Genomic DNA, 22,168 nt, shown 5'->3' on the forward strand with positions numbered 1-22,168 from the left:
ATGTAATCCACAGCGGGGTGTCATTTTTGTTTCCTTTTTTGTTGTTGAAAGTCCATGTGATGAGCAAGCTGAACCTCATGTGATGTTGTTGAGACTCATATGGAATCATGTGGTCTTAGAGGGAGAATGTGTATTTGTTTCCTGGAAGAGTAAACTAGTTTCCAATTGCAATGGCTGCTGCCTCAATCCATTCATAAAAAAAAAAAATACAATTATTTATTCATTAAGGCTTTAAAAACATCAAAAACTCACAATTAACAAAATACTTGAAATGTACAAAAAATTACGAAAACAATAGGGACATACCAAAATACGAAGAACAAATCTAGGGATTGACCAAAAGCAAACCAAATCACTATCCAAAAGAGCAATTCGTTATGCCTCAATCCATTCATGTGTGCCATTGTACAAACAGTTTATCGGAGCGTAAGTTTGAAATCCTGATCTTGACTTGATGACAAGTCGCTACCGCTGCCCCAAACACATATTCTGCCGCTCATGCAACAGTCACAGTGCGATTATCGTTCATGCAACAGTCGTAGGTTGCACGTGGCAAGGTCCGGCGACTGACGCACACACATACTGGGATCAGGGGTGTGTGTACCGTCCCTGTAAATACACCGCCCTTAACAATTACCGGCTTGATTTCAAGACTAGTCCCGATCATGACACTTGTGTACTTGAACAAGATGCTTCTCTTCACCCAGGGGTACCTGCTGAGGGGTACAGGTTGATATTGTTTATGAAAAAGTCTTTGGAGTGCCATTACCAGGGATGTATTCCCCAGGGAGCTGAGAAAGGTTAAAGCTACAAGTACCTCCATGGTTTTTAAAGTAATGTTATTTGGCCAATGACCAGGGGTTGATTTCACAAAGAGTTACTAGGACTAGTCCTAAGTTAGGATATTAAAAATGTATGGCAAATCCTAAGTTAGAAAGAGTAGCTGGTCCTAACTCGAGATAACACTAGTCTTAACTCTTTGTGAAATCCACCACAGGGCACTTATGTAAAACGCATGGTTGTTGTTAAAAGCGCCATATTAAGATCCAGCTATTATTATTGTTGAGAAAATAAATTTATCTGTTGCAAACAACTTACCAACCGAAAGGATCGATGGTATAAATGCAAACAAAATTTAATGGCCTGACATTTCGACCCTAGCAGAGTCTTTCTCAAGAGCTAAATTTGAGTAGGTGGTGTACTTCCAACAATGAAGGAGTAGATTGTGAATAAAATGAGATTACAGTACAGGAACTTTGCACAATATTATCAAAATCATTTTGGGCAGGATGAGTAACTTCCCCCTTGCTAACAGAAGGACGTCAGTGTCCAGGGTGTATCTGCAAACATAACTCCATGTACAAAATAGTGTTTTTTTTGTGGTAGATCAATCCATTGTAATTTGTTTTATGAGTCAGAGGTGTACGTCTTTCATTCTGCAATGATGGTCACCCACAGATGAGGACTTGAAGGTTTGCTCACACGTCACTGTGTATGAATGTTTATTAATAAGTGCCTTCATAAATTTGCATCGGAGGGTGAAGAACTTTATTTGGTTTTACCCATACACCAATGCAGGGCTCAAATTAAAGGGGGGAAATCCACAGGGCTCCTGGCCTTATAGAATACAGTATTTACTGGACCAGCATTTATTTCACACGACCAGAGTGTAATGAGAGAGAACTTTCTTTCTACACAGTTTAAAATGTACGTAAACTATTTTTGTTTGAGCGAGCACTTCGAGAATATTTTTTTAATGTTATCGTAAAGAATGAAGTATGGTTTAATACCCAACACATTTGGAAGTTATTAGACTAAAAGTCAACATTGAGCAGAATTATTAATACTTTTTTGTTACAAAGTGAGGTAAATTGTACTTTTAGACATCAACAAAAAAGAAAAATACCACTGGACTTGTCGGGTCTTGAGTTTACTGGCCCCGGGGCTAAAATCACAGGCCTCATCAGGCCTGCAGTATGGTACAGTACTGCAGTCCGGTACTGTACATGTATACTCAGTACTTTTGCTTGAGACATTTGCTTGAGTGAGGCAACTACACCACTAAATAAAATGTCACTCCTTGAAATTTTTTCTAGGGAGTGACACAAGAAATATGTTCTCAAAATATTTCAAGAATACCATTTTTAACACTGTAGGTCATGGGTTCGAATCAAACCTGAGCATGATTAAGGAAAGTATTGAGTATACAGTGCTTATACGCGTGACATCTGAGGATACCTTGTTGGTAAACCAAATAAATTTGTTTAAAGTGCTGTCATTATTAAAACAGTATTTCTTCATTGAAATCTTCAACATTCATTTCTCCTGTGACCCAATTCATCTGATGTCATCATCACAGCAATCTTCATTTCGCCATTTGTGGAGTCAATCGTCCCCGTGTGTCCCACATTGGAGTGCAAATCTTAGACGACATAGTGTTTACACGCTACCAGAACTTGTGCATGACGGTTTTGTGATTTTCGTAAGGGTTCAAAAACAATTATTATTGTTTCACTAATCTGAACAAAACTCCTTCCTGTCACTTTCACTTTCACAGTGATATGTTTCTTGTACTTCAAATCATTTACCCAGTCATTTTTCCTTGTGGTTTAGTATTTGACAATATAAATTGTATTACTGTAAGACATGGTGGTAACAGAAGCTGTAGGTGTGCATATACATGTATCTGAATATTTTATGTGCAATTTCAAGTGGAAATTCCATCTTTCAAAGTCCTGTTACTGATTCCATGTAAAATGGAAGCTTGTAACTACCAGAGGTGATATTTATTGTAACTGTACAGAGCTGAGATTGTGGTTTTGATAAATGTATAAAAGTTTGATGCAATCTTCCTGAGATATCAGTTGTCTTTATGGAGAGAGGAAACAAGCTGCCTATATTACTATCAGTCGCAAAGCAACTTTGTACCTGTTGTAAAGAAGTTCTACGTACTTGAGATGCAAATTTGTGTTCACGCGATAGAATCTTGACCGTCTCGTTAACTAATAGACACGTACCAAACACGGGGTGGTGCAACTGCCATCAGGCGCGAGCTGCATTTCCTGAGAGGTGTTAATTAGAAGATAGAACCTTAGATAGAATCTTTTTTGGAGAGAGGAAAAGAGCTACCTATATCAGTCACAAAGCAACTTTGTACCTGTTGTAAAGAAGTTCTACGTACTTGAGATGCAAATTTGTGTTCACGCGATAGAATCTTGACCGACTCGTTAACTAATAGACACGTACCAAACACAGGGTGGTGCAACTGCCATCAGGCGCGAGCTGCATTTCCTGAGAGGTGTTAATTAGTGTTGACAGTAAAACTGGATCCTTGTGACCATCCCGCGTACTGATCAAGAGTGAATGTGTGCTGCGACTCTTGATGTAGAACTTTGAAGGATCTGCAACTACCATATATACATGTATGACTTTGAATCTTGCGTGAACCATTTGTGCAAAGTTGGATCCCAATCTTTTGTTTGTGATTGTCCAGCGTAACGATAGAGATTGGGTGTGCTGTGACTCTTGATGTAGTTTTGTAAGAATTACATGTTTATCACTCATCTCAGTTGAGCTTTGAAGGATCTGCGACTATCATGACTTTGAATCTTGCCTGAACTGTTCGTTGAATACCAACCTGTATACTTGGACCCTAATTATTTGCTTGTGATCGTCCAGCATAACGATAGAGATTGGGATGGGTTGTGACTCTTGATGTAGTTTTGTAAGAATTACATATTTATCACTCATCTCAGTTGAGCTTTGAAGGATCTGCGACTACCATGACTTTGAGTCTTGCCTGAACCATTTGTTGAACACCAGTCAAATTGGATCAAGTCTTTTGCTTGTGACGTCCAGCGTAATGATAAAGATGAGGTACTGTGACTCCTGGTGTAGATTTATAAGAATTACATATTTATAGCTCATCTCAGTTGTGTGGGCTTTGAAGGATCTGCGACTGCCACACATGACTTTGAACCTTAGGTGAACCATTTGTTGAATACCAAACCAGGGCTACAGCTACTTGTATAGCACTTCCTCTCTGATGATAACAGTCACTGTGGTTCGACTCACTTCCCTAAACCCGTCCTCCCAGCATTCCGAGTCCAGACTCACCAGCACATGAGGAATCAGGTCTACATGTACGTCACTACGTTGTAACTCTGGAACAGCCCACGCACACGTCGTCGTCGTCGTACAAAGTATTGCCGTGTGAAAATTGTGAAAGTGCTGGTTTGATAAATTCCCTGGTTTCCTGTCATCCTAGCAGCTTGATTCCAGTAACTGTGTTTGGGATCGGTTGTTTTTGCTGACGACCACCGGGACTAGACACCTCTTATCAAAACATGCACCTTTAATAGGTGCAGCTTGGTATCCAAAAACACAATGATGTTGTTTTTGTAAACTCATAAAAGGATCCAACCTTAGGATGAATGCCTTCAGTTTCAACTCGACGACGACGGTTGGTGTTATCGGCGGAATGGATAAATGTAATAATAACTATAGTATCATCGCTGGGATCAACAAGGCAAACAGTAAACTACTGGGCGAAGTGGACGGAGATTTTGGAATAGTGAGAGCGTGGAATGATGAATTCGGTATTTAAACTTTTAAATCATTTTTTTGTACGGAAAGTATACCTTTATAGAGTAATTCCAATATTACTAACATACAATTAAAGGCAGTGGACACTATTGGTAATATTACTCAAAATAATTATTGTCATAAAACCTTTCTTGGTAACGAGTAATGGGGAGCTGTTGATGGTATACAACATTGTGAGAAACGGCTCCCTCTAAGTAGTATAGTTTTCGAGAAAGAAGTAATTTTCCACGAATTTGATTTCGAGACCTCAGATTTAGAATTTGAGGTCTCAAAATTATGCATTATGAAAGCACACCACTTTGTGTGACAGGGGTATTTTTTCTTTCATTATTATTTCACAACTTTGACGATCGATTGAGCTCAAATATTCACAGGTTTGTTATTTTATGCATAATGTTGAGATACATCAAGTGAGAAGACTGGTCTTTGACAATTACCAATGAGTGTCCAGTGTCTTTAAAGAGTAATTCAAAACTACTAACATACAATTAATCAGGTTTAATTAACTCTGGACTACAAGCCAGTGGGCAGTGAAAGCCAAGCCAATTAACTTGTTGTGACCATAAAAGTCTGATTCGTTGCCAATTTGTCTGTAAAATCATTGATTTAAATATTAGATATATATAGGTTTTTTTCCTTTGAGATACGAAACAAAAAGAAAACCTGCCTTTGATAAGTAAAATTAGTTATTTTTGTAGTTTCTCAACTTCCAGAACATCCTTGTGTCGCCTGTCCACCCTCTCAACCCTCGTCATATTTAAAGAATGATGCTTCATGTCGAAACCAGGAATTATGCTTCCTGCTATTATAACTCATACAAGCTGAGTGTTGCTCATGAATTGAAAGAAAAATAACTTTCAAATAACATCGGATGTGATTATACAGCACTAAATTTAGGTATTTTTCAACACATAAACTGAAAGACTTCAAATGCCATGGTTATCAACGCTGTCTTCATCTTGTTTTGACAAAGCCTAAACAAGATTAGATTTTTTTCAGAGAGAAATTATAATGATTTATAAGTAGAATTCTGTTCAAAATGGTATATCGCAAACCCTCTGAAACACAGGTACCACAAACTGCCACGAAATACCTCTTCCAGACTACAGTATTGGGTGCATGGGTTTCTTGTGTTTGTACAGGGCCCAATTTCATAGCACTGCTTAATGGGAAGCAAATTTTCGTGCTTACTGTAGCAGAATAAATTGCTGAGGTGCAAGCGTATTTCACAGGTAAGCAGAATAATTAGGAGGCCATATTGCGCGTTCACCGTGGATTTGTATTGTTAAATGTCATTTATTTTCAGGCAGTAAGCACCGGAAGAGTAGCATGCCTTTTCGTGTGAAATGGAAAATGCACAGTAAGCACAAAATCAGCCGCTTAGCAACTCTATGAAATTGGGCCCAGGTGGTATGAAACACCGTACTGTGGCTTGTGTTCATGTGGACTTTAAACATGTACATGTACATCCATAAGCCCTTATCACACGGCCAAAATGTAGCCATGGGTCCCTTGCTACAACATTTATGAGCGTGGGTTGTTTATTTGTTATCACCATGCGTGACTATTTTTGTGAGCTTTCACTCTGCAAAGTTAAAAAACCCTTGTGCGACATGAGAGTGATATGACGAATGGTAATCCTGATCACCTTAGTTGGACAAGATAGCACCCACAAAAGCATGCGCTGTATGGGCATTTTCACCTAGGACGTCGTTCTATAAACAAGGGTTCCTTTCACACGATGATGTAGCCCACGTCCTTGGTCAAAACTTCCGCTAGTGTAACATTTTGTCGTAGGTCTGGACCTCCGACAAAATGTAGCAATGTTGGACAAGATTTGACAAGGGACCCTGGACACTCCAAAAATTGTTGTCCTTTCACATGAGGTGCATTTTGTAAAATCTTACAACCATGCTACAATTTAGCAAGGGACCCTTGCTAAATTGCTCTCGTGTGAAAGGGGCTATAGTCTACTGTGGAATTTTATGGTAAGGGCCATTTGGGCAAAAATGTAACAATAGTGTAGCATTGGAGTAATTCAGGGCTCAAAAATGAACCTTTCGATGTCCAGCAATTATTAATTCTCCAAAAATTGAACATGTTGCAGTGCCTTTTTTGTCATGAAGTTCTACGGTTCAAGGAAATTAATGCTGGGGAAAAAAAAGTTGCAAGGCCACCACTGTGAATAAGATTTTGGTTTCTGTTTAGGTTTCCTGTGCAACTGTATTTCGTTATTGCAGTTGTGGTTTTGGTCATGGTCACATACATGACAGCAAGCAATGAACTTTTGGGGTTTGTTGGAGTCTACCTGTATTTGATGGGAATACAGTTACCAGGTGTGGTTCACAAGAGTTGAGTTGAAACCAACCGTTCTTTTCAGAACCAACCCAACTCATTGAGAGATAGTCATTACATGGTGTTACCGCAAACCTTTCCTTATATATCGTGGTCAACACTGCAGTGCTTTGCTTTCATTACCTGCAGTTTGTATAGGAAAAGTAAGTATTGTTGGATAGTGGATAGAGATTGTTGATTACGAAGAGATATTTGTAGTTTATTCCACAGTTTGGAAGCATCAGTAGTGTTTTTTTTTCAATGTGGGGTGTCATTGCTTGCTTTGTGGGGTGTCGCGGATAAGAGCACTGAATTCAAGCTCTGGTGATTCTGTTCAGCAGAGTGTGGGTTCGAATCCCGGTCGTGACACTTGTGTCCCTGAGCAAGACACTTCACCATAATTGCTTTTCTCCATCCAGGGGTACATGTAAATGGGTACCTGTGAGGGCAGAGATGGTTCTTGTGATTGATTTAGCTGAGTAGCGCATTTGTTGATAATAATGTTGGAGCGCCATGAGCGTCACTGCATGACGGACAATGACGGACCTGAGCGCGATATAAGAAGCCATTATTATTATGTGTATGACATTAATCTGTTAGTGTGAAAAGCCAATCATAGTGGACTGGCTGCAATTCAAGTTGCACTGTTAAAAGGATTGTCCCTCAGATTTTTCAAACTCCTCGGGTAGGCATGGTAGGAGCTGAAAACCCAATCCGCATGCAAGGCTGCGATCCAAGGTGGATTCGAACCGGGGTCCACAGAGGTGAAAGACAGGGAATGAAAACACTGAGCCAAACTGATTTAAATAAACAAATACTAATGGCAATTTATATGTATACATGAAGCACCCATCCAAGAATAATGACCATGGGCACTGGGCGCTGAACAATTAAAAAGAAAACCTATTAAAATCCATACAGTTATAAAACCATCGAGAAAATACAGTTATTATTATTATTATTATTTGTTATTATTTATTTGACCAGAACAACACAAAATGTACAAAAGTATGTATAACAGCACAAAATAATAAATATGTACAAAATAACATAAAAGCAAACATAAGAAATACACCTATAAAAAATAATTTAAAATAATTTGAATGTTTTTTGTTGTTGTCTTTGTAGTGGAACGAGAGAGGTTACGGTCAACCCTTGAGCCAGATCTTCTAGAGGCTTGTAGCAACGTCAAAGAACTGCGGAAAATACTACGGAGAATCGGCTTCAATGCTGTTAATTTGGAGTATAAGGAAACGCCACTATACAGGTGAGCTTCTACAAGACTTAAAGGCAATGTATAACTTTGGTTTTTGGAGCTTTTTGATTGTTTAATCTTATAAACCCCTTGCATGTGAGGTCACACTCTAAAAAAGCGTCCTCACTGGGGTCGAAAAGCACCCTCACTGTGGGGTCAAAAAGAACCCTTAATGTCATGACTTCAAGAAGCACCCTCACTGGGGTCAAAAAGCACCCTCACTGTCATGACTACGGGGTCAAAAAGCACTCTCACTGGGGTCAAAAAGCATCCTCACCGGGGTCAAAAAGCACCCTCACTGTGGGGTCAAAAAGCACCCTCACTGTCATGAGTACAGGGTCAAAAAGCACTCTCACTGGGGTCAAAAAGCACCCTCACTGGGGTCAAAAAGCACCCTCACTGTGGGGTAAAAAAGCACCCTCACTGTCATGACTATGGGGTCAAGAAGCACCCTCACTGGGGTCAAAAAGCACCCTCACTGGGGTCAAAAAGCACCCTCACTGTGGGGTCAAAAAGCACCCTCACTGTCATGAGTACAGGGTCAAAAAGCACTCTCACTGGGGTCAAAAAGCACCCTCACTGGGGTCAAAAAGCACCCTCACTGTGGGGTAAAAAAGCACCCTCACTGTCATGACTATGGGGTCAAGAAGCACCCTCACTGGGGTCAAAAAGCACCCTCACTGTGGGGTCAAAAAGCACCCTCACTGTCATGACTATGGGGTCAAGAAGCACCCTCACTGGTGTCAAAAAGCACCCTCACTGTCATGACTATGGGGTCAAAAAGCACTCTCACTGGGGTCAAAAAGCACCCACACTGGGGTCAAAAAGCACCCTCACTGTGGGGTCAAAAAGCACCCTCACTGTCATGACTATGGGGTCAAAAAGCACCCTCACTGGGGTCAAAAAGCACCCTCACTGTCATGACTATGGGGTCAAAAAGCACCCTCACTGGGGTCAAAAAGCACCCTCACTGTGGGGTAAAAAAGCACCCTCACTGTCATGACTATGGGGTCAAAAAGCACCCTCACTGGGGTCAAAAAGCACCCTCACTGTCATGACTTTGGGGTCAAGAAGCACCCACACTGGGGTCAAAAAGCACCCACACTGGGGTCAAAAAGCACCTTCACTGGGGTCAAAAAGCACCCTCACTGTCATATGGGATCAAAAAACACTCTCACTGGGGTCAAAAAGCACAATCACTGGGGTCAAAAAACACCCTCACTGGGGTAAAAAAGCACCCTCACTGTCATGACTATGGGGTCAAAAAACACCCTCACTGGGGTAAAAAAGCACGCTCACTGGGGTCAAATGATTGGCAAATGATTGGATGATAGCTGTTTTTTGTGCTTGAAAAAACGTGCACGTCAGTGTAGCGTTTTGCAAGGGGTCTATATAATTGGTAGACAATAAAGGTAATCTGTAAACGTTTCATTTAAAAGGGGGTTACCGAAATCCAATACTCTTTTTAAGTACCCCCACCATCTAAAAAAAAGCCTTGGTAAGCCGAGTTATGAAAAGGGCCTGGCTGAGGGGGGGGGGGGGGGGGGGAGAGTTGTGGCTATAGAGGGCTTGATTTCATGTCTAGGAAGACACTTGATTCATAAATGGAAAGCTAGCTGTGTTACATGGTTGAGAGTGGGGTACATCCTGTATAGCTTAGACTTAAATCTAATTCACAAGAATTGTAAAAATCAATGATCTTTTTGATAGGTAAGCCATCTGGCACGATACAAATTGACGAAATCAACATTTTTTTAATTTGATTTTAGAAAGCCTACTCGGGTCCCAGCAACCCCCCTACCCTGAGCAGCTTAGTGCATTGGACTCATATGTATTTAAAATATACTACTGATTGTTTGTTCTCATACAGGGCGTCTCTCGGCGGCCATCTTAGTGTGGTGCAATTCTTACTGGCCCACAATGCAAATGGAAGACCCAACCGTGATTCCAGGCAGTCTCCGTTGTATGCTGCTTGTCTCAATGGACACTTTGAAGTGGCCAAGTTACTTCTGCAGGTAAGAATATGTCACATTACCAGGGCCCAGTTTCATATTCCTTGGAATATTTCTGCTAAGCAACAATAAGCAGGATTGTCACAGATGCTACAAGTAAATTGGTATTTTAGCTGATAACCTTTTTCTATTAAGCATCATTTTGCTTAGCTAGTTTTGTGCTTGAAGGCGCTGTACAAAATTGGTAATTACTCAACATAATTGTTAGCATAAAAACTTGCTTGGTAACAAGCAATGGAGAGCTGTTGATAGTATGAAACATTGTGCTCAGTCCCTGAAGTAACGTAGTTTGAAAACTGTTTTTATTTAAAGGCAGTTGACACTATTGGTAAATACTCAAAATAATTATTAGCACTACTTTGTAGTATAAAACAATGTGAGAATTGGCTCCCTCTAAAGTGATGTATGTAGTTTTCGAGAAAGAAGTAATTTTCAACGAATTTGATTTTGAGACCTCAGATTTAGAATTTGAGGTCTCAAAATCAAGCATCTGAAAGCACATAACTGCGTGTGACAAGGGTGTTTTTTCTTTCAAAGTTTTCTCTTAACTTTGACAACCAATTGAGCTCAAATTTTCACAGGTTTGTTATTTTATGCATATGTTCAGATACACCAAGTGAGAAAACTGGTCTTTGACAATTACCAAAAGTGTCCAGTGTCTTTAATTACTAAACGTATATCTCATTTTATTTTCATATACATGTAAGCACTTCCTTTCCGATAAATTAGCATTGAAAGAAAATGTGCCATGTATATTCAATAAACAACTCGACTTTATAATGCTTTTTCTCTGTTTCACTCCACTCATCTCTTGATGTTTCTCCTTTCACAACTTTTGAACGCAAAGTTGTATCAACAAGGGGTTGGTTTTAAAAGGGTTTGGGAACTTTTGGCATGATACAAAACACAAAGTCCACAGGTATCAAACCCCTTAACCAAAACAGGATTATAAGTTATCACACTTCGGCCGAGTTGGATATGGGTATACTTTTCCGTATTCCACGAGCGTGCGTGTGATAACGTATTTATCTTCGTTCAAATTTGGCGCATGAATTAGAACACACAATATGCAGGTAGTGATATGGGCCGTGGAATATAGGTTTATATCACACTCTGTTGCTATGGATAGACCAATCAGAATCAAGGATTCAAGCCTACTAGGAAGATAGTAAAGCATAGATTAATTGCACTTTTCAAAGTGTATAAAATTTGTTAAATAATGACCTAGGTCGTCAAACGACCTATTTCGCTTGATCACATCACAAGTATAAATATAAATATCTATACCTGTAGTTCCCACAGGAGCATACTCTTTCCTGCCAATAACATGTGATAAATGCATTCAACTATCAAGTTTCCTTTGAACCAACGGAAGTTGATTCACCTTGTTAACAATACCCCATTGTGTTTAATGAGAAAGTACTTCTTTCTTGAAAACTACATTACAGCCTGGTTCATACTTCCTGCGAATGCGAATGCGAAGCAAATTTGACATGAATTTGACATCACAACCCTCCTTTCGCACCGATATTCGCAAGTTACATGTAGTTGAGCAAAGTTGAACTGCTGCGAATTATTCAATGCGAATTCGTGACGTCAACATTCATATCGCATTTGCATTCGCAGGAAGTATGAACAGGGTTCAGAGGGAGCCGTTTCTCACCATGTTTTTCACTATCAACAGCTCTCCATTAAGCAGGTTGTTGTGGCAATCAATAATATTAAAGGAGCATTACAGAATTGATTTTTGCTAACAAAACACTGAGCATTTTATTCATTTTGTTTTCAAATTGATGTCATGCAAAATGTGTAATTGGTTTTCAACTATTTTCAATGTGACCCAGATGGCCGATCAATCTTCTACAGGTGCGTCAGTTTAAGGATATATTGGTGGATAACAATAAGTGCTTACACTGCCAGCAACTGTTTTGTTTGCAAAAACCAATTCTGGAATGTTTCTTTAATATTTACGATTGCCATAACAACCAGCGTAACTCTTTGCTACTCCTCAGCGCTTCCCAGCGATAGTGACCAAACCAATGAGATGGAAATTCCACTTTATGCGGCGGCAAAACAAGGCAACGCAGCAATTATTAAACTCCTAATCATTAAATAATAATAATAATAAACCATAAATATTAACAATAACCTGCGTAACTTTTTGCCTCTCCTCCTCAGCGCTTCCCAGCAATGGCTAGTGATCAAACCAATGAGATGGAAATTCCACTTCATGCTGCGGCCAAACAAGGCAACCCAGCAATTATTAAACTCCTGCTGGAATTCGATTACAAATCAGCGCTGGATGAGAAAGTAAGTTTAGTTTTGGAAACATTTATTAAGAATTATAAAGTAGGATTTGAAAGTTTCTTGGTTGAAGTACATGCACATGTATAATATAGGCCAAAACCAAAATTAACATTGATTTATCCCCAATGCTTGGTAATCTATTAAAAAAAATACAAGAAAAATAAAATAATTTTTTTATTAGAAGATAAATTAAGAACAGCTAAATTAAGACAAAGGCCAAATAATGTATATAGAGTAAAATTTCCCCCGTTCTCTCTACATGGGATTATTAGCAACCCACGTCTGATCCCTGTGACTACTCAAAGTTCTACTTTAGGGCTGTGATTCATTCAGATTGCCCTTTCTAGTTCACTGTCGAACCATGTTCATCTTCCTGGTAGGGGAAGTCTAGCATTAACGGATTGACAAGTATGGCCAAACTTTAATTATACGCTGATAAAAAAGGGGGGGGGCATAGAGTATGTGTCTGTTAATTAACCTTGTATTATGTGTTAGCTTTAACGAAGTTAGCTCATCAGACCTTGCCCTCAAAGACTCCTACATATAGTGTGTTGTACAGAGTCTTTTTTTAATTTTATCTGTGGGTTTTCTTTCAACAAAACTCTGGTATTAAACTCTCAAACTAAACTTTATTTATGCAACCTGTTAAAAGAGGGGGGGGGGGGGACATAGAAATTATTATGTCTGTTAATTAACTTTGTATATACGAGGTTTAACAAAGTGAGCTAAACCTTATAACTTGTTCTCAAAGACTCATAGTGTGTTTACGAGGTCCTTGTGAAAGGCTTTTGTTTTTAATCGGTGGGTTTTCTTTCAATTAAATTCTGGTATTTAACTCTCATTAAACTTTTATTATCCGCTGTCAAAAGGGGGGGGGGGGGACATAGAAACTATTTTGTTTGTTAATTAACCTTGTATAATGTACCAGGTTTCAAAATGGTCTCAGACCTTGTTCTCAAAGAATCATACATGTAGTGTGTTGAGCAGAGTCCCCTTGATATTTTGTGAGAGCTTTTGTTTTTAATCTGTTGGTTCTCTTTCAATAAAATTCTGTAATTTAACTCTCACTTAAATATGCTGGTTAAAGGGGGGATGTAGAGCAAACTTTGTCTGTTAATTAGCCTTGTATAATACAAGTACATCCTTTGACAGCCTGGAATTACTTTTATTTTGTATTTAAATCGCCTAGATTTAAGTTGACAACACTTTTTCTCATGGGGATTCACACTGGTTATACTTAAGATTGAAATTAATTTTTATGGACCGTGCAAGTCTTGTGAGATTTTGAACACTTTGGTGACCCTTTTTTTGTCCCACGTTCATTGCTTTAATAAGTGAAGGAGACAATCTTGCGCACTTGAAGGGGTCCCAATGCTTGAATATGCAAGATTTTATGAAACTACAAAATCTGTAAAAAAAAACATTTTTTAGCATAACATGTAGGTTTTAACTGACTCTGTGTACCTTGTCTTAGGCCTTGATTTTTTATCTTAGAGAACTAGGGCAAGGCCATTTGCAATTTGCTTAAAGGGCACATCCATTGTAACAACTTTAAGTCTATTGGAAATTTGTGAAGAGCCTATGGCCACAGTCTGTTTGAGTCAACCATGAACAATACAATGTTTCGCAGTGGAATGTCTTACATGTAATTTCTTTTTATATTTCATTTAAGGGCTTTTGCCAGCTTGACCAGAGCTCTGGAAAAAGTACTTTCAAGACCTACAAAGGGGATCTCCCGTTCTATTTGAACTTACGCAATATCAACGGTCAGACAGCACTCTACCTAGCAGCCTCAGCAGGCCATGTCGAGGTCTCCCGAACCCTACTGGATTATCGCCCAGCCGGACCTGTCGTCCCAAACTTCGGACAAGGGAAGAAGCAGTCATACATCGAGGTGGACAGCTACACTGTGATCGGTCTGACGCCGTTACACAGCGCAGTTATAGCGGGTAACATTGACATTGTCTCGTTGTTGCTGAAACACGGAGCTGACGTCAATCTGCCTGTCAAGTCTATTAAGTGTCTGTTTGGCTCGAGGAGCAGCAACGCTAGTCTGATCGAAGGCAGAGTTATTGAGAAGGTACACATTCCGAAAGAGGACAGCTCTATCCTATGTGAGGCTTGCAGTTCCTGCGAGTACAACATCGACATCATAGCGCTGCTTCTGAAACACGGTGCCAAGGATCCGAGTGGGAAGGCTTTGCTCTCAGCTACGCTCAGCGTTCGGAATGATATCGTGACAACTATCCTGGCACATACTGGGGTGCATCCCGATCCGGATTACACAATCAGGGAGGAGTATCAGAATAAGTTCAAGGCGTTTGTGAATGACTTGGCGTACGCTAGCGAGGGAGCCGAGGGAAACACTAAGGTGAAGATTAGTAGAGATGTGGCGATGCAGCCGAGATCCAAAGCCATGGCTCGCCAGGACTCCAAGAAAGACCACATGAGGAAAGGTAGCACTTACGATCGTAAGAGAACGTTTGGGGGTATCAAGAGAGCTGCCAGTAATGCTGGAATGATGGACACGGCGGTGGCGATCGATTGGCATGACCAAAATATAAACGAAATCAAACGGGAATGGTTAGTTGAAGCCGGGCTTAGGTTCAACGGCTTGCTGAGGGCTTACCCATTGGATTCCAGCATCCACATCGCTGCAGCTACTCTGACGAGAATAGACGTTTCCGACAACAGTCTTGGCTGCTTGCCATTGTTTATCTTCCAACTGCCTTCCCTCCAGCAGCTGAACGCTTCCAAAAACAAGATCTTTCATCTGCCTGGAATGCCTAAGAGAGGAGATTTCAGCTCGCTGTCTTCCAGTCCTACATCCACATCATTCCCAGCGGTGTCTGAGGACGGTACTTGGGATGCGCCAGTGCTAAGGAGGATCAACCTCTCTCACAATCGCCTGAATACCGTGCCATCAGAACTCTTCCTGCTGCCTGTTTTGGATTATCTGAACCTGGAGGACAACACTATACGGGAAATGCCATTTGAGATGTGGATGTCGCCAAAACTGAAGACACTCAACCTGTCGAAGAATAGACTTGAGGACATGCCTAGTGGTTTGTACCCCTCTGGGAACGACTCCCTAATTGTTCACCCAGAGGTGCAGATGAGAAGTCCATCTCCTATGGAAGATGACCTGCTGATTACTTCTCAGAAACGAGACACCTTCCCGTTGATTGCCAACCGGTCTGAGAAGACGGGCGGCAAGCTGGCGAGGTTTTCCGGTTTTGCCATGAAGTTCGGCAAGGCTGCCCTCGGCCTGAAGGACCCCTCCAGAAATTCAAGCAACCTAGCGGTTTTAATGTCGACTCTGGAATCGGGACTCACGAGCAGAAGTGTGAGCGAAAACTCAGGGAGCGACACCCCGGATTCTTCTGATTCCGAGGTGTTCCTGGACGAAGAGGCGACAACCCAAGCCTATTCTTATGTGAACATACGACGCTTCAGGCTCTGCAGCACCGGTAGTCTGGAAGGGGACACCACAGAGGAAGACAATGACACTATTGGAGAAATGAACTCACTGGAGACCTTAGACCTGTCCCACAACAACCTTCTCAATGTTCCCTCCGGGCTTCCCTGCCTGGCTCCCAAACTCACCAAGCTTGTACTGTCTCGCAACAGGATAACCCACTTTGGACCGATGAACAAGTACCCCGTCGGCCTGGTGGATCTTGAGCTCTCGTGGAACAGAATCAAGGACATGAGCAACCCGGTGAATCAACTATCTGTCCGGAACAAGACGAATGTCTTCAGGCTCCTGCGGTCCAACTCGACGTACGATCCGACATTGAATATGACAGACATGTGTTACAGTCCGACCTCTCAGTACTCGTTATCTCAACGCAGTGCTCAACCTTCTCATTCAAATTCTGCTCGACGCATGACTCACGACTCGACCATGATGGCTGGCTCCCCCGGGACCCTCACGCAGAGCTCCATGGGGCAGTTCTGCAAGCACCGTCGACATCGTGTGTTGGCCACTCTGCGGACGTTGGATCTGTCGTACAATCAGATCTCTCAATTGGATGTGATTGCCAGGACGGTGCTTGGAACCGGAGCGTCCTTTGAGGAGGAGGAGGTGCCTGGCAAACCTGGAGAGAACAGTGAAGAAGACCCAAAGGTACATTTGAACTCTTTTTATTTTTGTCCATTAGGGCCTTGTCCACATGAGGCAACTTGTACAGGCAACTTGGAGGCAACCCACTGCAGTGCTACTACTGTGGTAGTGCATACATGTAGTAACTTTTTGTGGTAACTTTTCAAGCAATGTGTTACAATCCACAAGAAAACATATTGTTGGACAACAAGAGCAACTTGTAAGTATTAATAGTAAACTTGCGGGTACAACCATTGGTAAAAACTCTTTTGAAGGAGTGGTTGCTCTGAAAAGATCTGGTTTGGTCTTGACGTTTCAAACAGTATATTCTGCTCGTCTTCAGGAGTGTTGTTGGACATTGAAATGTGACTGGAGATAGTCTGGAACTGTTTATAGTTGTTCATGTGTCTTGTTGTGGTTAGTTAATCATTTCCTTTTTATTGTTCATTGCTTAATGTTAGTTAATCTTTAAAAATTTGTATGAATCGACGCAATTTAGCCATTGGCTACAAGTTTGATTTTTATAAACCATCAATAATAATAATATAAAAAAGAACTGTTTGACTGTAAAATGCCTTGCGTAAAGCCTGGTTCATCGCGAATGCGAATGTAAAGCTAATTGTGGCGACACAGGTCTGTTTTTGCAGCGAATGTTTCGCAGAAGTTGAGCACAAGTCAACTGTTCCGAATTATTCGTTGCGAATTTATGACATCAAACTTCGCATTCCCAGGAAGTTTGAACCGGGCTTGACATGGCTATTAAAGGCCAAACCCCAACACCAACCTGTAATACTTTAAACGATATATCCATTAAATTTTGTTTTAATCCAAACATCAGCCTCCACCACTAGTTCATCGCGGCAGTGACCTTGAAGTGACTCTTCTCTTCCCGAGTCTCAACGCTCTTTCCGTTGCTCATAACGACATCGCTGAGGTACCTACTGATATGCAGTATCTGACAAAGCTCTCAAGCTTAAAGGCAAGTACACCATACTCCGTTATCATCGCTATTATAGTTTTAGAAAATAGAGTTAGCAGTTGCAAACAAATTACCACCAAGAAGACTAAAGCCCCTTTCACACGAGAGCAATTTAGCGAGGGTCCCTTGCTAAATTGTAGCATGGTTGTAAGATTTTACAAAATGCACCCTGTGTGAAAGGACAATGATATTTTGAGTATCCAGCGTCCCTTGTCAAATCTTGTCCACTATGCTACATGAGGTCCAGACCTACGACAAAATCTTACACAAGCGGAAGTTTTGACCAAGGACGTGGGCTACATAATCAGGTGAAAGGAACCCTTGTTTGTTGAACGACGTCCTAGGTGAAAATGCCCATACAGAGCATGCTATTGTGGGTGCTATCTTGTCCAACTAAGGTGATTAGGATTACCAATTTGTCATATCACTCTCATGTCGCACAAAGGTTGTTAGTTTTTTAACTTTGCAGTGGGAAAGCTCACAAAATCAGTCACACACAGTGATAACAAATAAACAATCCACGCTCGTAAATTTTGTAGCAAGGGACCCATGGCTACATTTTGGCTGTGTGAAAAAGGCTTAAGTGACAACATAACAAATATGAACAGGTACAATGTAACAATGGGTGTGTTCGATAAGCTTCCCTGTGTCACTCAGGTGAGGCCCTGACAAGAGCTAATCGTATGATCACAAACTTTTTAATGTGATTGATGAACCAGTTTCATTTTGTTTTACTTTTACTTTTTTATAGCTGAATGGGAACTCAAAGATCATGACCTTGCCTCCTGAGTTGGGTCGTCTGAGCATGTATGACTTGAAGGTAGACGGTTGCCGCTTGGTAGAACCACTGGCCAGTATGTTCAAGACGGGGCTTATCTATGATGTACTGGGCTACCTACGCTCAATCCTGGATGAGTAAGTAACAATTCCGATGTGGCAGGAGATACTTTCCCCCTCCCCCCAATCGGCGAACTATGTATAAATTACCTCTGAAAGCGCCCTCTTTTGAATCATCCTCGTCCAGCCCATGTTAATTTCCATATGGGGACAGAATCTCCCGTCAGTAACTCCTGGCACGTCAGGCCCAATTTCATAAAGCTGTTATGCAAAAATACTGCTTAATGCAAACTTGGGTTTGGCACCAGTCACAACATTGTAAATTTTACGGGAATTAATTTGGCCGGTAACCAGTTTCTGATAATAATATTTTTCTGTACTGAGCATGTTTATGTGCTTACAATTCCATGGCTCTGTTTACCATAAGCAAAGAGTCCATACCTCATGTACTTGCGGAAGCGGGGAAGTCCGCGATGGGATAGCAGGGAACTTTTGCTTGTGGGCATGCATACTCCACATTACTGGTCAGTCTTTGCCTACACAAGCGCAATGTTTGACGGTAAGCAGAGTCATGAAATTGGGCCAAGATTGTTTCCCTTGATTTTCAAAGTTCTAGCTAGTAGCAAAATTTGAAATAGGAAAACAAACCTCTTAATTTATGGTTATCAACAACCCAGATGAACATAGTATGTTTTTTCCGGTTTATTATTTTATCTTAAAAATGTTTGGTGTTTTTTTTCCAATGAACAGCGCCAAGCCGTACACCAGAATGAAGTTGATGTTTGTGGGTAAGTCTTGTATCGGCAAGACAACCCTTCTGAATGAGCTGAGGGGGAAGGAAGGTGTTGGGGGCTCCACATCGACTAACAACCCAGAGGTGAGAATACTGACCTCAAGGACCAATGTCACACGCAGATACTGTCTGCCTCTCCTTCCACTCTGGGTGTCAGACTACTTGTAAATTTCTACTGTAGCATTTCAAGGGCACCAAGGCAATGACCCGGGGGCATGGAGGCAACTCGCCTTGATTGCCTCCGTGAATCAGGCCAGATCATCCACCCATGCCACCCATATGGAAGCTGGTGTATCGATAGAGGCCAGGTCTGAAATCATTGGCCAGCATTCTGTTTTCCGGACTCGCCCTGACCCTTGTGTGGTGATAGGCCCTTCTTTAACTTTGCCCCCGCCTCTGGAACTCTCTGCCTAATAAACTTAGAGATACACATGACATTTTCCACTTCAAAACATCTTTTAAAACACATATTTTCAGATTGACCTATCAACACATCTGAGAACTCTTTGATTGACCCAGACCAGCGCCTTTGAATGTGCACCCTCCAACTGCTTTGTGTTACTATCATTCTTACAAGCGTTTGATGAATTGAATTTTTAAATATTTTTTAATGAGTTTTCACTCTTATGATGTGTTGTTCTTGTTGTGGTCGTCAGACCTTTGCAGAACGACAGGGGAATACAAACATTGGAGGGAAAACCATGGGAGGCAAGTATCTGTCGACGGTAGGAGTAGATGTCAGCGAATGGACATACTGTAAGAAGAAGAGTAAATATGGAAAGGTCACCTTCAGTACATGGGACTTTGGCGGTCAGGTAATCAACGGTTCTGTTTCTTATTCCTTTCCCTCGTTATATTGTCTAGTTTATTGTCTCCAGTTTTCTTGTTTTACTATGTGTGGGACAACTTGCTTCGGAGCATCAGTAATTTGGTTTACTTCTGTTGTCCCTGACCCGCTTAGTATTGTTTGGTCCTTTTGTTGAGTAGTTTTCTTGTGTCCTCCCCCAGATTAACTTCTTATATTTGCATGCTCCCCTCATAGACCCATTTTTTTCACTGTTCTCTCTATTTGCCCTCACGTCACCATTTTTTTTCCTTTTTTTTCTGTTTACTCTTAATGTTTTGTAGCGTTGTCGTTCCTGTTATGGGTTTTTTCCCTTTCATCGTTGCCTTGTTTGTATTTTCTGTACTTGTACTGTTGAGGTCAAATAAATAGTAATAATAATAATAATAATAACTATCTTTAGTGTTGTGGTTGTTGTGGTGTTGGGAATCTGAGTGTTCTTTAAAAATTTACATCCTTAATTTGATTTTTGATCTTTTTGTAGAAATTTTTAAATTTTGAACAAACCTTGCAAATGCACATTGACTTTAATAAAGGCACTGGACACTTATGGTATCTCAAAATAACTGTAAGCATAAAAACTTATCTGGTAATGAGCAATAAATACTGAATGTTACAGGGCCAGGAGCATCACTGAGTGGGCAGATATGCTCCCTATCGCTATATAAGAAGTGACTATTGTTACTTTTTGGTTTGTATTTGTCACAAACATTTCAATAAATAGTTTCATCAAATGAAACAAATTCTCTTTGCATAAGATGAATTGCTTTATACTTTCTGATAATATATAATAATATTGAAGCCTTGTATAGCGCACGTATCTACCAACAAGGTTCTCAAGGCGCTTAGTATATATACATTTATACAGAAAGATACATGTACATGTAGGTTATGGAAGTTATGAATTCTGAGACCCAATTATGTAGCACCTTATAAGGGTTCAATGTGCTGAGCGTATACAGCAGCCACAGCCAGGAACACCGGGGCAAACTCCTCTTTTTGAAAAGTGCACTGGGTTCTTTTAAACGTGTTACACAACACATCGTCCTTACTCGCAGCTAAGAGCTGAATTGCGAAGGACGCGGCTAGGTGTTCGAGAAGCAGGCATGCAAGGGCGCCTTTGGCTGCCAGCCACATCAACCCATTATGACCACGGAGCACAGCCAAGATCGAAAGTGTTTGATTTTTTCCTGAGGGAGGAAAACCGGATAGTCTGGAAAACCCTCGTGGCACAGCAGAGAACCAACGCACAACTCAACTCACATATGGCCCCAAACGGGAATCGAACCGGGTCACCTTGAATATGATGGTCTTAACCGCTCGGCCATGACACCATCAAACACGTAATGTCATCACTGGATAACAGACTGAACATTGTTTCTTTTCATACCATAGGAGGAGTTCTATGCGACCCATCAATATTTCTTGACGAAACGGTCCTTGTACCTGGTGCTTTTCAAGATTACCGACCGAACGAATAGTATCAATCTGATTCAGCAGTGGCTCGTCAATATCCAGGTAATTTAAGTTGATCTCAACGTTCATCATGATTTTGACCTGTGTGACCCACTGCTGTTGCCCCTGTTGTCGGGTGTGATTGTCTGTCTGATCAGTCTGAAAGCACTTTTCTCTTTTTTTTTTATAGTGAAGGATGGGGTATTTGATGACCTTTTTTTTAATATTTTTACATGGAACAGCTTTATTTGTGATCGTTAACAAACACTTAATGTCTAGTTTTTGTTACAAGGGTCGTGGGTGCAAATCCCACTCGAGTAGTATTAATATAGTTTATTGTTACTCTTGTTGCAGGCTCGTGCCCCTAACTCCCCCGTCCTTCTGGTTGGTACTCACTACGATGTTGTCTTGCGACAAAAGTCCAAGTATTCCAAAGATTACTGGCCGGAGTTCAAGAGAAAGATCATGGAGCGATTCGTTCACATCGCCCACCCTCAGGACATGGGTCTCCCTAACGTCCTGGACTGTATTGAGATATGCTGCTTACCGGTGCCTAAGAGTTATAACGTCGGATATCTGAGAGATAGAATCTATGATGTGGCCTACTCACTAACAGGTGAGTTTACTAAGGGAATAAAAGAG

At 41.0% G+C, this 22,168-nt stretch overlaps 1 protein-coding gene across 5 annotated transcripts in view; it reads left to right on the forward strand.

Moving 5' to 3' along the window:
- LOC139947136 (leucine-rich repeat serine/threonine-protein kinase 1-like) overlaps positions 1 to 22,168 on the forward strand; it is a 62,824-nt gene that overhangs the window by 22,872 nt on the left and 17,784 nt on the right. For 4 of the 5 annotated variants that reach the window (XM_071944989.1, XM_071944990.1, XM_071944988.1 and 1 more), the window contains 10 exons: positions 8,068 to 8,206; positions 10,065 to 10,209; positions 12,385 to 12,516; positions 14,186 to 16,642; positions 17,457 to 17,597; positions 18,349 to 18,512; positions 19,185 to 19,311; positions 19,884 to 20,042; positions 21,467 to 21,589; positions 21,881 to 22,142. In XM_071944989.1, the coding sequence (XP_071801090.1) occupies positions 8,068 to 8,206; positions 10,065 to 10,209; positions 12,385 to 12,516; positions 14,186 to 16,642; positions 17,457 to 17,597; positions 18,349 to 18,512; positions 19,185 to 19,311; positions 19,884 to 20,042; positions 21,467 to 21,589; positions 21,881 to 22,142 (3,849 nt within the window). Of the gene's footprint in view, positions 1 to 4,269; positions 4,599 to 8,067; positions 8,207 to 10,064; positions 10,210 to 12,384; positions 12,517 to 14,185; positions 16,643 to 17,456; positions 17,598 to 18,348; positions 18,513 to 19,184; positions 19,312 to 19,883; positions 20,043 to 21,466; positions 21,590 to 21,880; positions 22,143 to 22,168 lie in introns of those variants that run through there. The other variant, XM_071944992.1, reaches the window with a different exon arrangement.

The sequence above is a fragment of the Asterias amurensis genome, chromosome 14 (assembly GCF_032118995.1).
Source record: "Asterias amurensis chromosome 14, ASM3211899v1".
Lineage (NCBI taxonomy): Eukaryota > Metazoa > Echinodermata > Asteroidea > Forcipulatida > Asteriidae > Asterias > Asterias amurensis.